The sequence below is a fragment of the Numenius arquata genome, chromosome 13 (assembly GCF_964106895.1).
Source record: "Numenius arquata chromosome 13, bNumArq3.hap1.1, whole genome shotgun sequence".
Lineage (NCBI taxonomy): Eukaryota > Metazoa > Chordata > Aves > Charadriiformes > Scolopacidae > Numenius > Numenius arquata.
Genome location: NC_133588.1, coordinates 14,590,335 through 14,607,953, shown reverse-complemented (window position 1 = coordinate 14,607,953; position 17,619 = coordinate 14,590,335). Strand labels below are relative to the sequence as shown.

General features: G+C 37.8%; 1 protein-coding gene across 1 annotated transcript in view; it reads left to right on the top strand.

Moving 5' to 3' along the window:
• PLCG2 (phospholipase C gamma 2) overlaps positions 1-17,619 on the top strand; it is a 50,284-nt gene that overhangs the window by 8,737 nt on the left and 23,928 nt on the right. Inside the window, exons 2-12 of the mRNA XM_074157845.1 lie at positions 2,393-2,533; positions 5,181-5,274; positions 6,390-6,437; positions 9,166-9,250; positions 10,035-10,118; positions 11,240-11,283; positions 12,388-12,460; positions 13,481-13,582; positions 13,753-13,871; positions 15,243-15,328; positions 16,280-16,400. Of these exons, the coding sequence (XP_074013946.1) occupies positions 2,393-2,533; positions 5,181-5,274; positions 6,390-6,437; positions 9,166-9,250; positions 10,035-10,118; positions 11,240-11,283; positions 12,388-12,460; positions 13,481-13,582; positions 13,753-13,871; positions 15,243-15,328; positions 16,280-16,400 (997 nt within the window). The remainder of the gene's footprint in view (positions 1-2,392; positions 2,534-5,180; positions 5,275-6,389; positions 6,438-9,165; positions 9,251-10,034; positions 10,119-11,239; positions 11,284-12,387; positions 12,461-13,480; positions 13,583-13,752; positions 13,872-15,242; positions 15,329-16,279; positions 16,401-17,619) is intronic.

Sequence of the window (17,619 nt, the reverse complement as noted above, 5' to 3'; positions counted from 1 at the left end):
CTGAATATGAGAGGTTTTTATATAAATATTTTCTCTCTCTTCCCCTCTCTTCCCCCCCCCCCCCCCCCCCCCGCTTTTTTTCTGCTGAACCATTCCTGTTTACTAAATGTTTAGCAATTAGGGTATAGTAATCTCTTTTTCAAAAACCAATTGGGGAAACAATAATACAGTTACCAGTGTGAGACCTGTTCATACAAGAATCCTTGTGCCTGTATGTATATACACGTACGTTCATGCAGGAGAATGGGCTGGTAGGTTGAAAGGTTTTAATGCAAGGAAAAGAAGTCTAGTTGAGCGTATGTAACTGAGGGGTGACATTGAGTAAGTTTGCGTGTTTGCTTCAGAGGTCAGTATGAGGTAAGAGCCACTGGAAAAGACAACAGCAAGGCAGGTTGTGAAATCTGTTTTATCGCTGCTTATAGTATATACTTAGAGGGGAGCTTCGTGGTGTGGTGTTTATATGTGTGGATTTATAGGAGTCTGAAACGAAAGGTGTGCTTCACTTTGAAGTTAAAACTGTGGTTTTCAGCAGGGATTTTTTGGGTGAAGGGAAAGCAAAAGAGGTTTGGGGTTCCAAAAGACTGGGTTTGCTCTTGCCCATGATTAGAATGAGCCAACACGGTGCGTGGTCCCATGCTGTTTATTGCAGCCATGCCACCTCCTTCCCTCTCCATTTGGGTACTTTCTATCTCCGCACCCTGATTCTTCTCTGTTGATACTAACATGAATAGGTGGGTTTAGATCATCTTTTTCAGATGATGGCATTTTTGGATGGATATTTGGATACACCGCTAGGGATCTAAGTGGTACTCTGGATGCTAAGTGGATCAGAGTCATCAGTAGGAGCTTTTGGTTGCTGGTCACTTATGGTCATGTCGTGAGTTTATTTTAGAAGTTTGCATCTAAATTTTGGGTTCTTGGCCAATCAGATATGCAAATCTTAGTAGATGTTTTCATGGTTTGAAAGGGGGGCTGAGACATGGAGGTCGAGACATTAAAAGCTCTATCTTGAAGATAATTACACTTGGAAAAAATAGTTTAAGAAAGATGTTTGTGTCCTGCAATTAGTTCAAGTTAACCTTTGAGGTTCCATTTCCCCAAGGTAAGTTGTTTAATGACTAGTAGAAAGGAGTGTCGGGTGGAAAGTTTGGTCTGGGATACTTTAGAGAGAATAAGAAATGCCAAGATGAATTAATGTTTCATTATCAGGATTTTATTGATGAACTTCCTTTCTTGTCTCTCTCTCCTTTCCATGTTGGCATCACAGAAACCCAGCGTTACGCAGGCCAAAGCTTTAACCAGTGTTCAGCTCCCCTTCTTTTGGCAGCAGAGTTGCTTTTCCATTATGTTATTAACTGTGCTCAGTTACTGATGAGGTTCTCATTTAAAACAGGGTTTTTATTTTGTGGCATTCTTAAATGCATGGACAGAAACCCTCAGCTATTTTCCTTGGATGTTGCTAGGTCTGATAAGCACATTTCAAGAGCAGTCACAAAATGTTTTTCTTCACTCTTTGTCGTGTAGCTCGTAAGTCAAGACTATCCAGAAGTGGGAAGAGCTGTTTATTTGTCTGGTCCACAGGCAGAACAAAACCACTTCCTCAGTTTTCTAATAAGTATCTTATCTTGAGAGTGCACAAATTTCTATTTCAGTGCTGTCTCACTACTGTTACGCAGCCCGTGTAGCAAGGGTTTGATTAAAAGGGAGCTGACTTGAGAAAAATGTGTACTTACGCAATGTTCTCGATCTGCTATGCTCTACAATACATACCTGTGTTCTGTAAAAAGCGGCAAGTTAAAAGTGACACACCGGTTATGTTAAATGACAGAGATCTCTTTGGAGTTGACCAGGAAAAAGCTCACAAACATTTTAGTTATTAAGCTGGATTTTCTCTTTATGTTCATACTTTAAATAATTTTCTTACAAGTGCCAGTGACTATACTAGCTGATGAGCTGACAAGGTTAGCTGACTAAGATCTGATGCATAATTTTTTAGGTGTGTAAGTTAGAAATTGTATCTTTTCTTTTTTGTCTCTGAAGAGTTGTCATGTCTTGCTCAGAGTAAATGCCACTTGTGAAATCATGTTTTCTGTAACCCAAAAGGGGTACATGTATACACTTTGTCCATAGGCAATCAGTGATAGTGAAATGATAAAAACACAATGTTATTTTTCTCCTTCTTTTGGTCCTTCTTTATTGTCTGTGTATGATTAGTTGTGGATTTGTGGATTACAAGCTGGTGCAATTTCCATTTCTTGCTCAATAAAGATCTGTAAGTTTATATATATAGGTATTGTATTTATGTATGCATGCTTTGAGTTGTTTATCTTATTGTTTCAGGCTCTGCTGAATTTAAGTGCGGTTGTACTGACTGAATATTGTTTTCTTTCAGTGGATCTGATGGAAATAAAAGAAATTCGCCCAGGGAAGAATTCGAAGGACTTTGAGCGTTGCAAAGCAAAGCACAGAGAAGAACACTGCTTTACTATTTTTTATGGTACCCAGTTTGTCCTCAACACCTTAAGCTTAGCAGGTACTTTTTTCTTCTTTGTTTCTTCTTTAAACTGACTGATTGAAAAAATCAAATACATTGATGGAACAGTAATGCATAGAATATTGCAGGTTTGACTTCTGCAGTTCAGGAGTGCACCAGATGTTTAAAATCTGGAGATAGACCTTTTACCCAGCCCTTCATGTCTGTGAACTGCTGCATTTGTAATATTTTGCTTTGAAATAGTGTATCGTGTAAGTATAGTTTCCAGTTTGCTCAATCATTTCTAGGAAGGTTTTTCCTCTAGTAAAGTTTTCAACCTGAAGAGCAGAGGTGACATTGTCCTCTTTAAAGTCAGAGAAGGATTTGCTGGCGTCTTCAGTGTGGCCAGAATATTGCCCTTGCATTTTTAGTTTGGCCAAAATAATTCTGGAAACAATAGCCTTAAAGAGTTAGACTACAGCTGGGTCACAGAAACTTTCCTATCACCTATGAGCAATTGCAGATTAATTTGGAAAAATGAAGTTCTAGTTTGGTTTATGTGTGTGCGTGTCACCTGATAATACTACACCTCTTCTAAAGAAGTATTAGGGGACCAAAGATAAAATTGGAAGGTGATAAAATGGAAATGAAGAGATCTATGTGAAACAAAGGGAGGTTGTATCCTGTCTGTATCTGTGGAAAGGTTTGGGGCACTTCTTATTTCAGGTGAGATTATCCAGCTTTGCAAAACCAAAGATTTTGAAATGAAAAGGGTTATAAATTCTTATAGCGCAGGCTGAATACAGTTTCTAACTAGTGGAGTTTACAAAGAGATTTCCCTTCTAAAAAGTTTGTGATGGATCCTTGGTTTAGAATCATACAATTTATTTGGAGTGGTAGTTCTCTTTGTCCTGTGCGGGAACACACTTGTCCATTTAAATCATTAAATTCATTGCAAAATCATAATGGGAGAAAAAAGGAGTGCTTTGTAAACATTTTAACACTAACACTACCTTTTTTTAAAAATTGAATGAATTGCAGTACTAGAAGACTGTTTTTTTGGCAGCGTGACGCACTGGAAATGAAAGACTGCTTGTCACTAATCCATTGTTATAGGCTTTTAACTTTAAGAAAGGTTTACCATTGTTGGCTGAAGTCTGTGAAAATTTTGAGTAAGTGGCTGTGCTTAAGTGCAGCTGTGCCCAGGCCCTTCAGGCTGATTTCCTCAAACAACCCCCCCTCCCTTCTCCACGGCAGTTCTCAAAACCAGGCCTCTTCTGGTTTTGCTTTGAAACTAGTAGTTTGCCAATTCTTTGAAAACACTCATTCGTGAGATACGTTGCTGTGATGCTGAACCGTAGAACAACTTGATATAACTTTAAATTAAGGAGGAAATCCTTTCCCTTGTTAAAGTGCTTTGTTGTGGTTTCTTAAAACAATATAAAAGTGATTGTTACTTAAAGAGAATGGTAGCTGTCATAAAGGGCAGAATTGTCTTGGGAGAAGAATTGGTTTGGTAGTGGTAGTGGGTGTTCTTTCCGAAATTGTGACTAATTGAAAAATGTTTCCATGGGGAGCTGAGACTGGGCTCTAGCTTCATCCTTGGGGGATAAAGCATTGTTTGAAAGTATGTTTAAATAAAATGTAATCTTAATCTTTTGAGAAACTGTTCTGCTTTGAATGCAGTTAAAAGAATTTGCACAGATTACAGCTCCTGTGTAAAAATAATTTTTCAGAACTGGTTTAGTTGAAGAATGCCTTCATGAAATTTCAGAACCAGTGTGCTAAAGCAAATGGGCTTTGCCCAGCTGAAAGCTGTAATGATAACAAATCATCCAAGGCCAAAAAAATTGGTTTCAACTTAACCGGTATTCCCTAGGGAAGGCTGTACCCAACAGGCAGTTCATCATCTTGCTTCTGTTGGGTCGAAGCATTACCAAATGTGATCACGTTAAATGATGTGGAGGAAGTTTCTGGGTTGGGAATTGGAAAGGCAAGCTACATTTAAAACAAAACAAGACAGTGATAAACCAATTTGTAAGGTTGGGAGGAAGATGTACCTAGTGTTAAGCCATGTAAAGAATTTTATACCTTTTTTTAGCTTGTATTAAAATGTGTTCTATATAAGCTAAACCAGTTTCGTACATTGCTCCCTTCCTGTTCCTCTTGCCTAAGTCTGGAACAATCTGTGTTTAGAGGCATGGTTAGGACAGTCAGGAGGTGGTTATGTCTATCAAAAGCCAGTAGTTCACAGTTTTCTTGTAGATTGCTTGGAATATAATGAACTAGCTTTATGCTATAACACACTGATTTCTTTTGTGTGTTCACTTCAAGTTGCTCTAGATCTAGGTCCCTGGGCTTTAGCCACTTAGGAGATAGAAGATAAAAAAGTGAATTTTGATTGTGTTACAACAGGAGCTCAGTAGTAGTTTCATATTCTTTCTGCTGGGATATTGAAACTTGCCTATGCAGATAAGCAGACTTCTAAGAGGAGGTATTTTTTTGACAAAGCTTCCGGAATTAACTCTCCCACCCCCAAATTGTTGTTGGTTTTTGTTAGTTTTATTATTAGCAAAAAGGTTAATCAATATATATTGTATACTAGAGTTGTATACTTTGTATACTAGGGTTTATCTAAACATCACAAGTTATATCTTGCTTTTGTGTTGATTTGATGTTTCTCATAGCATATTATTTTTTTTTTCAGCTGACTCTAAAGATGATGCTGATAAATGGTTGTGTGGCTTGAATATCTTGTATCAAGAGGTCATGAGTGCTCCCACGCCTGCAATCACAGAGAGGTATGTGAACATATTTTCACTTTGTGATACCGGACATTTCTTTGGAATTGAAAGTGGAAAATCTGTAAGAAATTGGTGCAGCAAGTGGTGCCTGCCAGTTACCTTAAGAACAATTACTCAACGGTTAGTGTATGATACAGAAAGCCCATATGGAAATTCTCTATGTCTGTTTTGCTATATACATGTTCTGGAATTGCACTCTGCTGCATCCACTACTGCAGACGTGCAGTTTACCTTGTAATGCCAGTTTTGTTGACAAGTTTTGAACGCTGTCTCCATACCTGATTGCATTTCATCGCTGCTGACATTTTTTTTGTGTGGTCACTGCTGTTACCTGTTGTGAGACTATACCCTGTTCTCACTTGCTACCTGACCAAATTGTGGCTTTGACATTGATCTTGTCTTTACCTACTTGCTGTTCCAGTTGGGGAGAAATTATTCTTATCTATTGTATGGTATTGCAGCGAGCTGTGATACGAAGTGCTACTTGGTTCCAGGCTATGTTTGTGCAGGAGAGTGATTCCCCATAGAGACTGAGCATAAACTTAATAATGACAAATCGAGTGTGTATATATTTACTCTTAATGCTGCTAATAGTATTTTGCTGTGCACCTAAAACTTACATGCACTCATATGAGGATTTTCTTTAAAATTCTCTAAACTCCTTTCCCTCCTTCCCCCTAATTTTAATTTTAATGCATCTAATAGATCTTTGAGCCAGCAGCCTCAGCTGGCATAAATCATTGACTTGATGGAGTTACTCTAGTTTAGATTAGCAGAAGTTTTGGCTCGCATTATCCACTTATATTTTTACAGCTTCTGGTTGCTCATTCTTTTCTGTCCTGCATGCCCTTCCCCTTCCTGTGTTGTTTATGTGGCTTTAAAATGCAGGATTAAGCAGCAGAAAAGTATATATTTACAAATATGGTTATAAAACTGACTGAATCCCTAGCTGCTGCACTGGAAATGTTTTTGGTTTATTAAAAGACATGTATCTTAAGACTTTCAAATATTTCTATTGAATTTCATCTTTGGATTTTGTTATTTCATTGGGTGTGTTTTCTTCATAGTTCTTGGATTAATCCTTTTTTTTCTTTTTTCCTTCTGTCCACAAGCTGGCTGAGAAAACAGATCTATTCTGTTGATCAAACTAGAAGAAATAGGTAAGAACATCTCTTTTTGTTTTTGGTGAACTTTTGTTGCAGATTCAAACATGGAATGAAAAGAAATAATTCTTTGTCCAGGATGTGAAATATGAGACCCCTAAAAATGGCATTTGCTTTTGCTTTAACAACTTGAGTTTTGCCTTTTGCTAAACACAGTGTGTTCATAGCACTCACTTAAGTTCGTGTAATGAGGAAGCAAATGATGAAAAATAAATAGTTCTGCTTTTATCCTAAAATTACCTTGCCAGAATGCGGAAAGGTCATTGTCTTCTTCCAGTCTTACTGTAGAGATTCAGCTCAGCTGGGCAGGTATGTTAGGTTGCTCGCTTTATAGAGGTCTTTGCCCTTTCATAGCCAAGTTAGAGCCCAGCAGCTTGGAGGGTATAACCCGCTGTGAGCTTTCCTGTGCTGCTGTGCCACCAGTTCTTCCTTCATTGCTGAAGCATGTTGGCATTGGAGAGACTACACGCTAATATAGACAGACCAGAATCAGCATTTAAAAGCTTGTTTGGGCATTAGTGACAATGAAGCTGCATAAAGAGAGTTCCACATGGGCTGCTGAAGATCTGGGGCAGATGTGATTTGCTTTCCCTTGTTTCAGTCCTGGTGGGGCCTGAACATGGCTAGTATGTGTGGTATCTAGTTTGAAATGAGTCACAGCAGCAGTGTCAGATATATCCAGAGATAGGGTTGTCCCAGCAATAACATGAATTCTTTCCTGCAGGAGTAAGAGCTATGAGAACGGAACAGAATATTAAGAGGAAGAGGAGATAACAGAGATACTTGAGGATATTAGGGGAGAGGAGGAGGAGGACTAGTGGTATGACAGGGTAGTACCACGTGAAAGAGTTACTTTAACGGTGGGAAACAGAAGATACTCTTAAGTATAGATGTAGATACAGATATAGAAGGAAGCCAAGTTAATGGTTTGGAATAAGAGAAAAATTCTTTTTTTTTTATTTTAAATCATTGGCCTGGCTACATGGGCTTGTCTCTTTGCCACATATTCAAATAGATGAAAGCCAAAGAATGACCTTTTACCTGGTACTTCTCATATGAAAGAAGTCCCATGGGCTGTAGTTCCCAGTGTGCTGTGTATCTTCATATGTTTGAGTTTCAGTAGTTCATTTCAGGTCCATGTGTGATGTGGGTTTGTAGCTTTTGCACAGCAAAGGAGACTTTTTTTTTTTTCCTCTTTAATGAATTCAGCTGCATACCTCTCAGAGTTGCCAGTAATCATGCGACACTGAGAAGAATGTTAACCCCTCCTCCCCCATGTCTGTTCCTTTACCATGATTTTGCTCTTTGTCTGGAATGTGAGCTTTATTCTAAGGTGTAATTCAATGTAGAAAAGTACATGCGTTTCCTCTCATTTAGTCCTTTTCCTAAAAGCAAAATCAAGTGTGGTGTTTCATTGTGTGAATGAGACTGTGTTATTGCAGGAAATAACACCATTCTGCAGGCAGCCTGTGGCATTGTGCATCTGGCTTCAGGGTCAACTGAGACGCTGCTTATAAACGGTGTTTCCTAAGATGGCCAGAGTGGTGGAGAGGAAAGTACCACCCTTTGCTGGATATTGGCTTCTACCTCCTGATGTGTTTTGAAAAACTAGACCTGCAATGGGGGTATGTTGGTGGGGATCATGAAGCAAAAGCAAATATTAGGATAGAGAAGCTGTGGCTTAGACTATATGTCTGCTGAAGAGGTTTCTTTTGTTGCTTTATGGTTGTTTCATCACTTCAAGGCAGTCTGGTTAGGATCAAGGAGACTTGCACCGTGGAGAGAACAGTTTTTTGTTCTCTCGGTCAATGATTCATGCTTTTAGAAAAATTCAGGAAAGGAGTTTTGACTGACTTTCATTGTGTTTAATGTTGCAGTTTCTAGGGAGGTTAATTGTAAAGGTTAGGCTTCCAGGCAAGTCCTGTTTCGCAGGTTGAGTTTTTTCCAATGGTAATGAAGTCCCAGCTCTTTGTTTTGGCTTGCACTTGTCTGGCCAGAGGAAATCTCTTGTGCTTGGTGTTTAGGGTACAAATGGACTGCTCATTCTTGTTCCTAAAACTAGTGTTTTTTTCCAGAGGTCTGGCGACAAGGCGGAAAACCAGGAATTTCCTGAGTTCTAATCTGGCTTTGGCATGGACATTGGCTAAGTTGCTTCTTGCTTTGCCTCTTTCGCTCTCTACATAATGGAGATAAGACCATCTCACAGGGTAGCTGCTTGTGTGGACGCTATAGAATAGATGCATTACTTTCATCTAGGTGCTAATTTGTTGCTCTTTAGTCACTCTTTTCTGACACTGTGTTTGCAGAGAGTTAATCTTATGAATGACACTGTGGTTCAAGAGAGAGTACCTTACCCTTGTTTTCTCAGGTCCTGTTGGTATTGCATTACTGTGTAAACATCTACATTTGAGCTGATCGTCTAGATCTGATTAATTGTTGATGGAGAGAAATTGGCGTCTCTGCAGCATGGTTCTTTTCATCCTAATATGGATGCCTAAATTAATTGAAATGCTGATTTCTCCCCATTAACAGGATAAGATGTCTAGCTTGCTCATATGTAGGTGTTCTGTTTATAGAAGTTTATCGTTATATGAGATGAGCCCTACTCAAAATGTTTCAATAGTCACATTTTTGTGTTGGTAGAAAATATATTAGTAGCTGACTAGATACGACAGAACTGTGAAGTTTTTGCTATCTTTTTTTTCTTTCTTCTTTTTTTTCCCAGTATCAGTCTTAGAGAGCTGAAAACTGTCCTTCCCCAAGTAAACTTCAAAGTGAGCAGCATGAAGTTCTTGAAGGATAAATTTGCGGTAATTACCTGATTACTTATATTTGTTTTTATATTTGATAGGTATTGTTATTTCTGTTCAAGATTCTGTCTATATATTTTTGCTTTTTACCATGTATTAAATAAATTGTATCAGTTAATTTCTCAGCTTGGCTTTGCCTATGTCTAAGGCTATAAGAAAATACAGACATTAATGCCCCTTCTTTTCATTGTACTGTTGACCAAAGCCAACATTGGCTTTTGAGCTCTGGTGCTGGTCCTGTGCAAGCGCATAGGAAACTGTTTTATGTTTAAGGTAAAGTTCATATGTAAGAAAAAGATGATTTTTTTTTTTTTTTTTTTTTTTGCGATATGATCAAGTAATAACATCTTCACTCCAATTTGCGCTAATATTAATAACTTTAGAAGGTCGTTTCCATTCCTACAGGAATTTTAAATATCCCCACCTTTTCCTGCTTTCCAAATCTCCACCCTTAAAACATACATTCTTTCCTCTGTTGCTCCAGCTAACAATGACTGAATGGGGCACTACTTCACTCTCAGTAACATGATGGAAATGGAGTCAGGGTACAAAATGCAAGGGCAACGATGTGGGCTGGGAGCACTATGTCACAAACCAAGAATCAATTTACTTGGTTGTATTAAAAAAAAAAAAAAATTTAAAAAATCCCAAGTGATTGAAACAAATGAAGTCGGAGTAGAACAGAATGTGTGCGAGAGTGGCAGCTGGAGCAAGAGTAACTTGTTTGCTGTGCAAAAGCTGTTCAGGGAATTCTAAATTCACTGCTTGCTACTTCCTGTTGTAGGAAATAGGTGCTCACAAGGAAGAGCTTAGTTTTGAACAATTTCATTTGTTCTACAAGAAAATCATGTTTGAACAACAGAAGTCGGTAAGTTTTTTCATAAGTAATCTTCATACTGTTAAACTGCTTGATCAGAATTAGGAGTGAATGCTGATGATTTTCTTGTTTCTGTTTGTTACTAATGTTCTTTTTTCTCCTTTCTTGTAACAGAAAAAGGGTGTAGTACTGTACTTGATGTGCAGATAACAGTCACCATCAGCAATTGGCTTAGGAGATAAGTCATTCATGCTGCCTCTTGTGTGTTTGTAGTAGAGATATGCAAAGATATAATGGGGTTTCTAGGAGGAACTTTTCTTGTGTGTTTGTTCAGGATGTAGAATATCTTTTTATTAGGCTTTGCTGATCTGTTTACTAATGGGAGCAAGGTTTTTCCACACTTGTATTAGTTTTTTATCACTAAGAACATTCCGTAAATCGTGAGGATGTATCTTGACCATCAAATAACAGCTATTGTTCTCATCGTCTCTCATGCTTGGATATTACTGGTGGTGAGTCCATTACAGGACGGGCATCAGACAGTCCTTGGGAGCCATGTATGCACTGCATAGATTCATGAAGTTGGTGAAAACTGCAGACAGTCAGTGACTCTGAATGTTAGGAACTCTTTAAAGCTGTGAGAAAACACATAATTTGAGATTACTTACATAAAAGTTTTTGTTGATGACATACTTATTGTTGATTCAATTTGGAGTTGCTAAAATAGAAGCTTTGATAGTGAAAGTGCAGTTTCTTTTGGCAATAGAGCTTTCTTGTGCTGTTTAAAAGTAATGCTGAAATTATTGTGAAGTAATGAAGAATCTCCATTTACTGACAGGGTTTCAGTTTTGGCCATGAAAGTCTAGTTAATTATATTGAGCAGAAAGTTGAAGAGTAAAACACACAATAAGGAGGCAAGTTTTTTGCCTGAGAATTGCGTGTCTTCACACTGAAAGGCCTGAAGTGCGGTTGCCAGCCTTGGCAGTGTGTTTCTTCTTATGCCTTTAATTCCAAATGTGTATTGCCAACTTGTATGCAGCTTCTCTAGAGCAAAAATGCATATATTTCCCTTTACCGTACCAATGGACGTTATTAGATGGAATTAGGTAGAAAATTGCATATTTTATTATTTATCTTTCCCCTTTTTTTGTGTGTTTGTTTTTTGTTTTAAGATTCTTGATGAATTCAAAAAGGATTCCTCTGTGTTCATTCTTGGGTGAGACTTTTCATTTGCATTATTTTTCCACATTTCCGTATGGTTGTAGTGCTGCAGAATTGGTTTTGAATTATATCACTTTTTTTGTTCTGATGCTTTAGTAAGTGAAAAGAAACGAGACATCTTTTACATTTATCATGGAAATAAGTCCTGATTATAATTTGATAAATGTTTTTTACCTTCTGACTACCAAAATGGTATGGATTTAAACAAGCAAATTTGCCTTATTGCAAATTTGTGATACTTCTAAGAGCTGAACAGAGCTGTTGAAGGACAACTTGATGGAGAAATTTTAACTTCAGTCTGGAGAGTGGTGTGGTGCATGGGCTTTGGCTAGACTTGAGCAGTATGCTGATAGTAACAGTTTCTGCATCTTTCACTTAGTGCACTTGAAAATGTAAGAAAGGTGTACAGCGTGAAAAGGGAGGTTGCAGGCATTGCTAACATTTTGACTGTGAATTAAATCAGTTTATCTTGGTTTGGAGTATTACGCTAAAAGATTAAGGAAGTATTTCCTTAGCCCTGGATCATCTCATACGAATTAAACTTTGTGAGACTGCTTAAAAGCGCAGATTGGTACCAGATGATGCGGCATTTATGTCCTACAATAGAGAAAGCAGTTTTGCTGCATTTCTTGGTGCAGCTGATCTTGCCTCCTTTTTTAGGAGGTTTTGTTCTATCGCAGTAGATAATCTGAATAATACATGGAAGGAGTTATTTGTGGAAGTTGGACTCTATGATAATTTGAAAGAAAGGTGTCTCCGTATGCCTCAACTAAGCTTAGCAACACCCCTGTCAAGTGAATGCTGCTCATTTGCTGCAAAGCAACGAGCAGAGATTTGGTGCTTTTCCCAGTGAATCACTATCAAAAATGCATCAAGAATCCAGGAGGCTTTATTTAAAGGCTCAAAATACAGTAATTAGATAATACACTATTACAAGTCTAATCTAAATTCCATTGAGGTTATAAAAAGTTTCTTGGTGGTGGCAGCACATTTATACTGTAAATGCAAAATACAAATCCATATCCTTTTCTGCTATAAAATCTGATGACAGTTGCTCTGTTAATTCTTTATCTTCACTTTCCCTTTCTTTTTTTTAAAGAAATACTGACCGTCCAGATGCTTCAGCAGTTCATCTCCATGACTTTCAGAGATTCCTGCTACATGAGCAGCAGGTGCGAAGGTTGCAGAAATTTTGAGTTCTTTTTCTTGAGGTTGTCTCACAGATTTCTGTGCTCATTAAAAAGAAATGTGATGTGTCATGGAGCATGATTGATGTCAGCTGTGATAGTAGGCCTTAGAAAGATTACTCCTTATTTGTTGCCATTGAAGTTCACAAGAACTATTATTTTTCATCTATATAAAGACTCTAAAGGTGCATCAGAGGATGAGGGAGTGGATGAAGTAAATAAGGTTTTATTAAGTCTCCATTTAGTCAGATATACAGACAAGGTTAGAAATAAACACTGAATATATGTGAAAGATGATAGCTTGGCCTAGTTACAGCTGTTACATCTGGGGTAATGCCTTCACCATGGCCCATTTTAGCAGCTCTTACATAAAAAGCTGAGCTGACTTGCCTGCATTTGAGTGAAAGGTAATTTCCTATTGAATGGGGCCAGTTCAATGTCCCATACCAGCAAGCAGATAAGGATGGAAGCAGAGATTGGAACTGTGTCTTCATGGTGTTCTATAATGTTATTTAGCACAGACACTTTGGGGGAAAAATTGTGTGATTTCCTAGGTGCTGCTAAGCTCCAGATTTGCAAATATGATTGAAAAGTGAGACCTACAGTTCCCATATAAGCTTGATACTTTCTTTTTCTCTCTATTTCACTGTGTTAAAAGGACATTCAGGTTGCACTTAGAAGTGAGAGAGATTATACTTAAGGCATATCCTTCAAGGAGGCCAGCTTTTTTCTGTGTGTGTACATGCATATGTATATATATATAGTACGTATCTTGTTGGCCTCCAATCTATATAAAGGTACTTAAATGGAGATCTTCTTTTTCACCCTTACATATCACAGAGGAAACTCTTAAGATATGTAGGTACAATAAAATATATTGGCAGTAAACTAGCCAGCTGAGAGAGAAGTAAATCACATCTATAGGGGTGTCTGTTTCTTATTTGATTTTATATAGCATAACACCACTTCTAAAGTTATTTTTTTCTACTGTATTATTATCTGAAGGAATCTTGGGCACAAGATCTCAGTAAAGTCCGAGAACGAATGACAAAGTTTATTGATGACACTATGAGAGAAACTGCTGAACCCTTCCTCTTTGTTGATGAGGTAAGATAATGGTACTTTTTAATAGTTCATTGTGGACTTCCGTTCTTTCACTGCCAATTCCTAGTTTGTTAATTGGATGACAGATCCTCTAGGCTTCTCTTGCTACATTGCTGGGTTTCTTTCATGGTATGGTAAAAACATCTAAATCAGTCTCTGTCTTTGTATTATAGTTCCTCACTTACCTTTTTGCAAAAGAAAACAGTATTTGGGATGAGAAATATGATTCAATAGATGTGCAGGATATGAATAATCCTTTGTCCCACTACTGGATTTCTTCTTCACATAACACGTAAGTTACCGAAACTCCACTGTCTATCTCTGTTCAAACAGACCTAGACATGTTAGTAGAAAGCAATACTGTATGCCAGAAATGTACTGCATGGATGCATGAAACCTTCCTAAAGTGTGATGTAAATATGACAAATACAGTTTGTGGGACTTCTTTTTCCCCTTCTCTTAAGATCTTACAGGTTTTGAGATATAACTGAGCTCAGCTGCCAGAAAACGCAAACCCTGAATCCTGTTACAAAAATAAAAAGTCTTGAGTTGAAACTGTTCCAGCCTCCCTGCTTTCTGAAATTAAAGTTATTGAAGGAGCTTCTGTTTTTTCCAAGCACCACCAGCCTCATTGAGCTAATGTCAGCATTAATTATACGTAAACATAAGAATGGCATAAGGACCCCACTTGTCCTTTGGGAAAATCCCATACTGTTAGTGTGATCTGGAGGGCAGTGGATTTGTTGCCTTGGGAAATGAGGCTGTGATGTGCACTATTGATAGGTACTCTGACAGTTTACAGTGTCACAAAGTGGAAAAGATTTCGTCCTGAGCAGGAAAGGAATATAGAACTTCAAATTAGCACGTCTTATGATCAGGACTTGGCTATTGATGATTTTTGTCTGAATGACAAGAATTAGAGCAGAGAGAGGTGCTTGAGACAGGAGTGCAGTTTGCTATCGATACTCTTCTTCATTATTTTATTTTACAGCCAGAACTTTGAAGGCCTGGGGACTGTATTTTTGTTGTTACTGTTTTTAGAATTTTATGCTTAGTAACTTAGCTGCTGATTTCTGTAGTTTTTGTCTAAGGCATCCAGCCCTTTTCTTTGACAGTCTGTGCTATGCAAGGTCTTTAGCCCAAGTACAAACCTCTGCGATGATGAGTTTGAACTGTCTTCAAATGAAGATAATTTGCTCATCTAGCTTTGTCACATAAAGAAAGAAGGTGTAAAGAGAGGGACTAGAGATGAACAAATAAAATATTACCAGGAATGAAATAAAGTGCACATGGATATAATTTATAGGTATATTTTGATGTATAGGGTGTGGTATCACTTTAAATGCCCTCCACATCCCTCCAACGTGATTATGCCTCATCATGATGAGGTTTAGGTATGTTTCAAAGCTCATGATTTTCTCTCCAGAAATGTGTCAGTTACAGTTGATTGATGTTTAGATTGAGCCTTTAATCTCCTGTAATTTGGTCAATTAAAAAATCTGATAGCATCATGTTCAGCAGAGTCCAGTTCTTTGCAAGTAAAAATAAATAAATAAAATCAACAAACATTCTCCATGACAGGAGAAAAAATGTCGCCCATTGGGTGAGCAGGGAATCATTGAAATTGACTGCCTGTCTCTCACAATTTCCTTTTGCTCCTTAGGTACCTGACAGGAGACCAGCTTAGAAGTGAATCCTCCACAGAAGCTTACATCAGGTGCCTTAGAATGGGATGTCGATGTATTGAGTGTGAGTAAAGAGTTTGTGGAGTGTTTTGTAACATGCTTTCCATATAAGTAGAGTTTCCCCTGTTTACCAAGAAAGAAAAAAGAACTGAAATCAAGAACTAGTTTGTTTTCTGAAGTTGAAGTTAGTCATATAAAAAACACTGATTCCCTAAATTGTTTTTCTTATGCCCCACTATTGGCCCGTTCAATTGCTCTGATTCTTGTTCCCCTAGAACTTCAAGGTGGTCTTTCTAAATCTCATCTCACTGTACACCAGAAAGTCAATCTTGCATCTACTATATGAAAGCACAGGATTTAAACTGGAATTATTTTTGTAGCATAGATAGATAGTTTATTTGCCTTCATTGTAATACACAAAGCCTAAGGTACAGAGATTTTTGTAATTTAGTACCATTTATCATCTTAACTTGCTCGTAAATTAGTTGATGTCTTTGTGCATTTGTTCTCCACTGTGTATGTGTCTTCATCCCTGTGCTTGTGTACCTTATGAAAAGTTTTACTTTAATGTTATTTCAACAGTTACTTCATAAAACTACTTGCTACTGCCTGTTCAATTTGGATAGTGCAAAATATATCTCAAATTAGAGTTCTAGGCTTAAAATCAACAAAATAAATAAGCTATCAACTTGCCACTTGTGGGAGTGTATTTATCCCTGGAAAATTGTAGTAAACTAGTAGACTGACAATACAGCTGCCCGAATTCCTTATTTCCAGATTCCCACATAATAACGCTATAGTAAAATTTTATATCGTATTTTATTTGTATTGCTCTTACTGAAGTAACTTAATTTCCTCTGTGAGAGATATAAATTCATCTAATAGAATATTTTATTAGAACATTAAAGTCTATGACTCAATATGTGGAACAATGAAGATTTGGATGTATTCTTTACACTAGAGTTATTTAAGTAACTGCTTGGTCTCTTCCTTTACCACTGTTTGTCTTTCCTAGTGGATTGCTGGGATGGTCCTGATGGGAAACCCATCATTTACCATGGATGGACACGGACAACAAAGATCAAATTTGATGACGTAGTACAGGCAATCAAAGATCATGCCTTTGTTGCATCTGAGTAAGCTTTGATTTACTTTCCTTAAGCCTGTTTTCATATGCTTAGACCTTCCTGAACTTCATTTCTCTGTAATCCAGACATAATAATGACATTCTAGTAGTCTTAATGACATTCTAGCAGTCTTAATTACTGCTGAATGTGGGTCTTTAATAGATTCAGTTTTGAGGAAAAGTTCCATTACATAGCAGTTTGCTGCTAAGGAGTTGGACTAGATGATCTTAAAAGGTCCCTTCCAACCTCTGTGATTCTGTGATTCTGAGTATAGTGAGTACCCGAAAGTGTGAAACTTCAGACACTGAATAGTATGTCTTAAATTTAAAAACCAAATAATAAAATAGTACAAGTGACTAGGAACATATCTGCCAGGTGATGTTCATGTTGTAGGGGGGATTTTAGCTGAGAAGATGTAGAATTCATAGCGTGCCTCCTGAGCAGATAATATGGGTTTAAATCTGCGTCTCTGCTCTACCCTTCTATAACTTGTGCTGAGATGTCCTTAACATGAATAATATTGCCCCCAAATTGGGAAAGAGGTAGGGCTGTCAGTGTCCTATGTTTCACTTTACCAGCTGGAAATAGAGGAGAAGCATTATTTTCTCATGTGGGACAGTGTCTGCACAGGCATATTGTGTTAATGACAGCCATAATACATGACGCATTATGGTTTCATACCATCATTACTGTGAATGCAGTGTGATGCTTTCCCTATTTGCATTAAGGGATGGGCTACCCAGAAGGAATATTGATGTATTTCCTGGATATGCAGGGACAAAATTAGAAAAGCCAAAGCTCACCTGGAGATGAAATTGCTGAGGGATGTGAAGGACAGCTAGAAAGACTTCTACAGGTACAATTTCAGCAAATGGGAGATTAAGAAAAATGCGAGCCTGCTGCTGAATTGGACAGGAGACTTAGTGATTGGAGAAGGCTGAAGTTCTCAGTGCTTTCTCTGACTCTGTTTTCAATATTGCTGCTGAAGCACATGATATCCAAGGGATAAACAAACTAAGTTTGTTTAGCTTCAACAAGAGATTAACGAGGGAGTTAGGTTGCTGACTTCCACTACCTAGTGGGTGATTGTAGAGAAGATGGAGCCAGACTCTTCTCAGAGTGCATGTGACAAACACATTTTTGAGGAGAGGAGACACAAATTTTCACTTAGTGGTGCTTTAACACTGCAACTGTGCCCAAAGAGTTTGAAAAGAATCTTTGTCCTTGT